General features: G+C 38.6%; 1 protein-coding gene across 3 annotated transcripts; it reads right to left on the bottom strand.

Moving 5' to 3' along the window:
* Positions 1-926: 926 nt before the first annotated feature.
* Positions 927-8,887, bottom strand: SNX20 (sorting nexin 20). 3 transcript variants are annotated; one of them, XM_009985118.2, is made up of 4 exons: positions 8,727-8,887; positions 6,507-6,675; positions 4,702-4,853; positions 927-1,806 (listed from the first exon to the last, which is right to left on the bottom strand). In XM_009985118.2, the coding sequence occupies exons 2-4, from the start codon at positions 6,661-6,663 to the stop codon at positions 1,138-1,140; spliced, it is 978 nt and encodes a 325-aa protein (XP_009983420.1). In that variant the 5' UTR covers positions 6,664-6,675; positions 8,727-8,887; the 3' UTR covers positions 927-1,137. The 3 variants fall into 3 exon arrangements, with proteins under 3 accessions (XP_009983420.1, XP_086477114.1, XP_086477113.1); XM_086620988.1 differs by lacking the exons at positions 6,507-6,675; positions 8,727-8,887 and adding an exon at positions 5,104-5,218; XM_086620987.1 differs by lacking the exons at positions 6,507-6,675; positions 8,727-8,887 and adding an exon at positions 5,132-5,218.
* Positions 8,888-9,538: the final 651 nt, after the last annotated feature.

Raw genomic sequence — 9,538 nt, 5'->3', positions numbered from 1 at the left:
AAGCATATGGAAGAGATAATAGAGTTGAGGGAAATTACAGAAGTAGATACATAGAGAATTTTTCAGCTCTTAGGAAGGTTTCACAGGAGTGTTAAAGCCAAGACAAGCTTAGTATTTGCATATGTGGGTTGGATCTGTAAAATGGCAGTGCCACCAAGATGATATTTGCATGGTGTACCAGGCCGTAAAACTAAGGCAACGCCCAATTTACATAAACCTCTGAAAGGCAACCAGGAAGCACATGCTTAACACAGATTGTCTGTTAACCATGTGTCTCACAGCTTGATAACCAGAATTAAATGCTAGCATTATATTAGCCAGATGTTCTCCTCAACAGAACCCTTCTGTAGTTCCTTTCCACTATGTATGTAGCACAGGTGGTATGAATTTTCCACCCCGGTCAGAGCTGTACTTAAAGACCACTCCAAACAAGAATGCACCTTCAAAACAGTCCTAAAACTGTACCTGCTACCAAAAGGGAAATGAAGCGTATTCCTTCATCTCTGATGGAGTGACCATCGCTTGTATTTTTTGCTCCTACCAAAGTTGATGGTAAACCTTTCCCCCACGTCCTCACACACACAGCAGTTGAATTCAGTTGAATTCAGTGGGAACAGGATCAATCTCATCATTCTCAGAAATGGCAAGTGTTGTTTGACCAGGCTTCAGGTAGAGGAGTAAACAACTATATTCAGTGTCTGAAGATGCATCCTTTAGATTGCACTGACTGAGAAGATATTTCTCTTCTTGAAAAGAAGTAGTTTCCACATGAGCAAGCAATGCCTCTGATTCTGCAGATTCTTAAGGGCTTTATTGATTGCATTTTCCTATTCTGACTTTTCACACCAAACAGGCTATGTTGAAAATAAGCAAATCATAAATTATATTTTTTGTTGCAATTTTTTTTCCCCAAAAACCTGAATAAGCTTAGGTGCTCCTCATATCTGTAAATATAATATTTTCCAACATAAATGTTAATGTCCCTTTTGAACATGAAAGACATCTGATTTAATTTTTTTCTATTAATATAAAGTTATGTTAGCCAAACAAATAATTTCCAGTTTTCACTCTTTCAAGAATTTGTTTTCAGGAAAAGGACCTGACAGCTTTGCTCTTTAATGAAATTGTTTCTTGCGTTCATTGTACATATTCCCGAACTGCAAGTTCTTTCAGGGTAAAAACCCGTATGGGATCTTTTTTTGCCTTCCATTCTTCCAGTTTTTCTTGCAAAGACAGAAAATCCTTGCCAAGTTCATATGCCAAAGTGATCATTGTTTCTAACAATGGAATATAATACTTGTGGCTGGTATGCACACAAAGGCGTGACAGAGCTTTTTCTCCGTATTCAAAGGCACTTGCTGAGTTTTCCAGGTCCTTGTGGCACACCACGATAGCACACAGAGTAGGAACAATTGAGACAGGGTTGCCTCTCGTCAGCCTTTCCTGCAGACCAATGATTTCTAAAAGGATTTCCAAAGCTTTGGTGTACTGGCCACCCCGCAGGCAACCATATGCTTCCCGGAGCTCTGGCCTTGTTAAAAAGTCAATAAATTTTTTTGATCTTCGGATATATTTCATAGAATATAGAAGTCTCAGGTAGTCCTTGAAGGCTAATTTTCTCTCATTGATTATTTCTTCTGTGAAGTTCCCTGTTAGAGATTTTTTGGGAAAGACCACATCTTCCATTTCTTCACTAAACTCCTCCAGCAGATTTCTGTGCAGTTTCTCGAAATCTGAATAACGCCGTTCAATTACAGACTTGTTGCTGTCAAAACTCCCTGTTTGCAAAATGATGATTTTATACATCTAAACACAGTAAAACAGAAAAATAAGCATGAGAAGGACCACTCTAGCCCCAGTGCAGTCAGATTTTGTCTGTTACTGCTTTGAAAAGACTTTATGCTTGTGTATTCCACCAGCCAAAACCTTCCTGCACCCGTTGGATGTCTGTAATTTTGTACACTCCTATGGCTTATAGCAGTGCTGCTAAATTAGTTGCTGCCTGAGATTATGGTGCATGCTCAGTGTAGGCCTGATCTTTGAAATCTGCAGCCATCAAATTAATAATTCCCACCTCCTGCTGCTTTGGACTTTTGTCTCCAGACTTAGCTTTAGCATGTAAATAAGTTTTAGATAAATGATACACTAACAGAGCCCATCCTGCAAGGTGCTGGGAATGGTGAAGTAGCAGCAGACTTAAGCACATAAAATCCCTTACAAAGCATTTCTGTAGCTATACTTTGTTTAGAAGAGCCATGGCTGCTGCAATCAATCATCTTCAGGGAACTGAATGGATTTCCCAGACTTAATATTGAATGTAATCTATTTTACATAGGTTGCAATACCCAGAAATGTTGTTTGTATCAGACATTTCTAGTGATTTGGGGGTGTTATTAATGCTGTGATAGAAGAGAGAGTATTTGGCAGTAATATTTGGTGTGTGCAAAAATATGATGGAGCAACTCCAAAGCCTTTTTTCCCCTCTAAATCATTGTCCTGTCATTCAAACTTACTTGGCATATAAATAATGAAAAAAAAGTGATATTTCAACAAAAATCTGTTAAAATCTTTCACTAACAGCAACGCTGTCCCACATTAACAGTACTCAAGTATGTGTTCCTCAGCTCTTCGCTAGCCTCAAAATGACTATAATAGAATCATAGAATCATAGAATCGTTAGGGCTGGAAGGGACCTTCAAAGGTCATCTAGTCCAACCCCCCTGCAACAAACAGGGATATCTCCAACTAGATCAGGTTGCTCAGGGCCTCATCCAAGCGGGCCTTGAACGTCTCCAGGGATGGAGCATCCACCACCTCTCTGGGCAACCTGTTCCAGTGTTCTACAACTCTCATGGTAAAAAATTTTTTCCTAATATCCAACCTGAATCTACCTCCCTCTATTTTAAAACCATTACCCCTTGTCCTATCACAACTGGCCCTCCTGAACAGCCTCTCCCCATCTTTCTTGTAGGCTCCCTTGAGGTACTGGAATAAATGCGATATTAGAAAAATAGCTGCAAAATAAAATTGAGTGTTACGCGTTGTACAAATAGATCCTCTTCTGGTCCTGAACCAAGCATAATAATGTTGAGGAAGGGCCAAATCCCTTATGTCTGTAAACCAGTGCAGCTCCACTGAGGCCAGCTTAACTGTGTCACCATACACCAGCTGAGGACGCAGACTGTTGACCTTGCTGGCTTTTGGACGATGACCATGTTCACATTCAACTTCACCCTATTCCCACTGAATTAGACAGGAACCGGAGCACCTTTACTCATGACAGTTGTTTTCTTTGCTGCTGTTGAGGGGTGCAAACCAGAACTAGCGCTAGTGCCTGTCTGATAATCTTCTTTGTTTTTCCTTAAAGAGAAATTATCTCTTTCAATCTTCATAAATGATCTTTACAGGCACTCCTTGAAAGGTTTCTAAATTTGAGCTGACTTGTCTGATCTCTTTTCACTTGTAAGCAGTGACATTTTCCTATGCTTCATCCTGCTCCCTGCTGAAAAGTTTATATATGCCTGATGCATATCCAAAACAATCATAAGAGCAATTTTTTAAGCTATCACTTTATCAAGGACAGCTAAGTGAATAATTTACAAGTACTTGGTCTTTTATTTGTGAAGTGTGTATGAAAAAGGGAAGAAATAACATTTAATTAGGCTATCATTCAAACTGGGTAAATTTTGTTGTAATGTAAAAATTTTTGCCTAGGTGTGTAACTTATGACTAAGTTTAACTACTTGCACACACACTGAATGATACTTTTGTTCTCATACATTTATACTAAAATAATTTTTTAACTATTCAACAAGCTGGATACTATTGAATGTATGCAAGAATGGCAGCATCAAGTAGGTGTGTGTAGCATGCAACAAGATCTCAGGACCATCTCCAGAACATTTACCTGCTTCAAATTCTACCAAGCTGCATCACCTAGAATCAGCAACACTAGTATGATTCTTAGTATTTTACGTTTACAGATCTAAGAGATTGTTGCAAATAAGGAAAAAATCCCTATCTGAATTTCGTAAGAGTACTGACGGAGACTTGCTCTAGATCAGTCCTCCTGAAAGCCAGGAGCAGAATCAGAAATAAAAAACAAGTGTCAGTACTGTGAGTAAAGATACAAAACCCCAACCCATTCTCTTGTTCTTGTCCCTCATGCTCATGTTTCACCTTAAAAATATGACAGAAAAATGCCATCTAATGGAGCTCTAGGTAAGGAAGGGGAACAGTCCCAAGTGATCTAGCTGGAGGATGTCTTAAGACTTTGTTGACATCAAAGAATTTTGCACTCATGCTAACATAAATCTCTGGTGTGGAAGTTACACAAATGCAGTGCAGCTGCTACCGCAGGCTGGCTCAGTGGAAGTGTAACTACATTGATCTTTTGATACTTGTGTGAATTTCCTTCATGTGACAAGCCTCTGAGCGTTAAGGATACCTAAGTTACTAATTTACTTGATATTACTTTTCCACTGCTGCAGATTTTGTGAATGGATTGTCAGAGGGTTTTTTTGAGGGGCGGATCCCACCAGCTATGCCCAGTGAGAACAGGTTCTACTTGGTATGATCATGGCTTGCAAAACTTGGCCCTCGGTAAGGCTTTTGTGTAGCAAGGCATGCTGTGTGCTGTGCAGACCCCTGTAGAGTGAATAAAAATTAATGATCTTCTTACATATTCATTTCTTGGCTTACCACGTATTTAGATAAGTGGTGCTCTACAATTCTGGCTGATGGGATTTCAAAAACAAGTTTGACTTGTCTGCACTGGCGTTTTTCATTCCTCCAGTATTCCTGAAGCTCCTTAGTGGTCATCGAAGAGTTGGGACTTAAGGATGCATTGGAATCTAAAATCAATATATTTAGTATTTCAGATTATAACCTTTGCAGCTGGAAAGAAAACTCTCATGCATTTATTGTGAAAGGAGAGCCTAGAACAACTGTTGCTGTAACAGCAAGACCTAAAGACTGACAAAATAAGTGATTTCGCTGCTAATAAAGACAGGTCCAGATTCTTCGAGGAAAGCTATTGTGGTCTGAAGTTTTGAAAGACACCAAATCAGCTGCAGAATACAAAGTTATAGAAAAAATACTGACAAGAAGTATTATATGTCTAGATTGTAACCTCGGGCACAGTCTGAGCAGGAGGTACTCTTCATCATCCCAGAAGCAGCCTTAAGAAAACACTGGCTTAGTCTTCTGAATCAGATGTTTCTCCAGGCTTCTTTGTTGCTAAAAGGAGGAGATAATACAATGCAGCTGCAAATTCAGATATATATTCAAATACTGACCCTATTCAAATATTGGGTTTGTGCAGTAACAGGTGAAAGCTGAGAAAACATGAATATCCCAGCCTTAAAGGAGAAACTTGGATAACCAATTCAGCTGAAGGAGGAATTCTCACATGCTCTTTTTCTTTTGTAGCTGAACTGATGCCACAGTTCAGCTACAAATATTTTATACACCTCCAACCCTTCGTCTCTCTCTGCCTCCCAACAGTCACATACAGACACACACACACATATACATACGCATATATAATGGAGGACAGCTAGTTGAAGAGTTTGCTTACAGGGGAATTTGATGTAGCTTTTCAAAAGGAAGATTTCTCTGTTTTTGAAATCTACTGGCGACAGTTTTCACCAGCTAGCGTATAGACTAGCAAAGTGGATAAAAGAAATGGAATATTTGTATTTCAGTGGGCACACCAGTCCCAATTTCCAATCAATATTGTCTCTGTCAGCAGCCAGCTGAAGTCAGTCTGCAATGACTCTGACATTCAGACAATGTAGGTGAATGACCACAAATGAATGGGAAGAGAAAAGCTTAATACAGTAACAGAATTGTAAAGGCATCATAGTACTCCTTCAGTGGCCCCACTTCGACATGTTCTTAATCATTCAACCATATAGTTCCTATTATCAAAGCCTTTGGGGTTTGGCTCTATCTCTGCAAAGTATATATTTCCTAAGAGAGGTAGTGTTTATGACATCTTTGCAGGCTGAAGATGTTGATGAGATTATATTATTTTTTGGGTGATAGATAAAATTTTATTTAACAACAGATGACGGCAACCTTAGGCATGGTAAAAGTTCTATGCTGCCTCTTCATAAGGCATGTGAGAGACTACAACTTGAGATTAGCTTCAATCTTGGTGTCCTTGCTTATGCTGCTAAGAAGTTCAGATTTTGGGAGGTACAGAAAGTGCACTCCCGAGACAGGCCATCTGATGATCACTGTTTTGATCCCTGGTTTGTAAATTAAATCTGGAACACATTTTAGGTGCAAGGGATTTAAAAGGAAAACTCTGAGTATACACACACCAGGATGTGCATCTGTTTCACTATTGCTACATTATTACCACAAGTTTAATCAAGGCTTATTTTCAGTGGCAGTGTAAATCTGGACTACTGCTGCAATAAATAAAGCAAAGCTTTTTATATAAAAGATTAATGGCATAAACAGCTACATGAAAAATAAAATTAAAGGAGAACATCAACCTTGCAGGTCATCTTTTTCTGGGTTTTCTTTTCTCACTTGACATGAAATGTCAGCTTTGGGTTGATTTTGTTCTTCATCAGACAGACTTGTGGTAGTAATCTTGCTTACAGCTTCCAGCAGCCCCCTTTCTGCTGTGCAGTGGGAGTCTTGGTCCATTGCAAGCTATCACTGAAAGATTATAAAAACCATGACATTTCTTAGTAGCATGCCTTTGGAGGATCCAGTCTGGTAACATTTTTATTGACTTACTCATTGTTCTCTGTGATCTTGCATAAGAGCAACTGTGGTTTCAAAAAAACTAAAGTAATAAATAGAAATGGTTCTTTACTGACAGCTACGTAGATATTTCTATTACCATTATCACTGAAAGAGTTTGCGTATCTTTTTGGCAGATTAAAATAAGCTATGTTGAATAACTTGTTGGGTTGAATAACATTGTTGGATGGGGAACTCCATTCTTATCTATAAGAATTTTATCATTAACTTCAGTGGGGGCAGATTTTTTCTCCTTGTATTTTGCCCCCCAGCTTGCAAGTGTGAGTTCAGATGAACAAAAATCTTGGAGATAATTAGTATAGCTACCAGCCTCGCTCTCTTATACTCCTAGAATTTACTCTTCTCAAGACTCCAAAACTTGCTATCTGTTCTTAATCACAACCTGTGATATCTAATGTAGTATAATACTTTTGTCATATTTCACAGTTTCAAATTCTCTCCAGAGACTTGGCTCTGTACTCTGAGAACAAAAAAATGAATCTGACAATGGCTAAGTAGAAGGAGAACTGAGTTTTCTAATTATTATACAGAAACATTCTCCTTTTACTTATCTTTTTAACCTACATACTCTTCTTGTAGTAGATCTCTCTGCCTGTTCTGCTAGGACTACTATTTTATCGAATACTGGTACAATGCCTAGCACAATATACTCCTACTCCATAGACCAGATTGGCCATTCTGCCACATAGATGACTCCTCAGGATGTTTTTTGGGATTTTTTGTGGTTGTTACATCACTAGCTGGTGAAAAAGTTCTTAGAGCATCCTAACAACTTTGCCAGGGTGCTGTGTTCTGTTAGCTGGCATGAGAGAAGTGTTGCTCTCACTTCAGCCAACTGATGAAAATCAAATCACAGAACAACCCACTCGAAAAAAACCCACAAGTCTCGCTGCTACAAATGTAAAAATAATGCCCAGGTGGTGGTTATTAAGTAACTAGAGGGTTTAGGACAGAGAAATTACTACACATCATTTCGCCTCCACTTGTCTGCCACAGAGTTATGCAATGCTGGATACAGAGGTGAGGAAACTCCTTCAGCAGATCTATGGATTTCTTGCAAACTGCAAGGCTATAAAAGGAAAAGCAATTACTCTTCCCACTGGAAATAATTGAAGTGCAAACCGCTTTCCTTTAACAGAAACCCTCCCTTTGCCTGGCTTGGATAAGAAGTACATACTGTTGTCATCTTCCTTAATAACAGCATCATGGAAGCCCTTATTTTGGACTTTGGACTAGGAGGTGAAACTTTTCACTGTTCTTCTAGTCCTCCTTAAGATCTGCATTTTGAACATGAAGATTGGCCACCTACTTATTGTCTAACTGCTCAATCTTTTGAAAATCAATACGGTTTATCCCAAGACCATAAACTTGCAAATATTTGCTTTTAATGTAAAGATAATCTCAAATATAGTACATTAAATGAGAAATCTGAAAATGGCCAAAAAATTGAAACGACAACTGTTTTATTGGTTGTGAGTTGATATAACCTTATAAGAAAAAATGTATTTATATTCAAGATATATATATTTATATATATTTATAACATTACATACATAAAATATGTATGTATAAATATATTAAAAAATACCACTCTAAAACATGATTTACCAGAGAAACACGACACACTTGTAAATAGAAGAATGCAGAAGTGAACGTTATGATATGCAAGTCTTCTGCCTTGAATATATCGCTTTGAAAACTATCTGTACTGTATATGAACAGTTTCACTTTCACAGCTAAAAATTGTAGTAAGCTCTTTTAACTAAACTACTATTTATTTTCACATATTAAAAAAATCCAAACCAACACAAAACCCCTGCAACAAATTACACAATTTTACTTTGAACAGACGCTCATCCTGTTCCGTTTCAGGGTAAATGCCACTCTAGCTGCTTCGCTGAATTGTAGTTAAGATGAAAAACTGAAGCGCACAGAACACTCACCTGGAAACTGCTGAAGAGCTTTTAGTTGTGGTGCATGTGTGGTCTCCACGAAGTCATGAAAAGCCTGCTTCGCATTTTCAAAGCGCAGAAAAATATGTCTGTGTTTTCTTCGAACAGGCACATTCTGTGTTTAACAAAAAGGAAGGAAGAAGCCTTGATTAAATCAGACTTCCTCGACCAATTGGCTCACTGGTTCAGCACTGGCTGATTGCGCATGAAATTTCCTATGTGCCTCGGACAGCCCTTGTGCCGTTTGCGGGCGAGTTACGGCCTGCTGTCCGCAGTGCAGCTTCCCCAGCAAGGGCACTTCGCAACCTGCCTGGCAGCATCACACGTGCAAACACAAACTCTGGCAGAGGAAAGAGTTCAATAGTAAAGACAACTGCAAAATTAATGAAAACTTCTCTGCATGGATTTCTGAAACCAAAAAGAAACGTACTTAGCAAAAGAGAGGTTAGGAAACAAGAGCCAAATATATAAATGTACTTACGTGGAAAAATATGCTCCTTGGGACATCTTTAAAATACAGACTTAAGATCCAGTTCCGAAAAGAAAATGCAGATGGTACCACAATAAACAGCCTCACTCTATGTAAACTTGCACTTCTGACAGAAATCCCGATTCCACACAGTGCTTAAACATAAGATTAATTTCAAATATCTGCTTAATTAAACTTCAGAAAGGAGCATTATCATACCTGACGTGACTACTAAACTTGAAATGAGTTTGTGTGTGTGTGCCTAAAATTAGTCCTGTGCTGAAATTCTTTGTTGAACTGAGGACAAACTGAAGAAGACAGACGCATTAATCCA

Source organism: Tauraco erythrolophus, chromosome 15 (genome assembly GCF_009769465.1).
Source record: "Tauraco erythrolophus isolate bTauEry1 chromosome 15, bTauEry1.pri, whole genome shotgun sequence".
NCBI lineage: Eukaryota > Metazoa > Chordata > Aves > Musophagiformes > Musophagidae > Tauraco > Tauraco erythrolophus.
The sequence above is the reverse complement of the archived record's forward strand: the minus strand, read 5'-3'. Positions and strand labels throughout refer to the sequence as shown.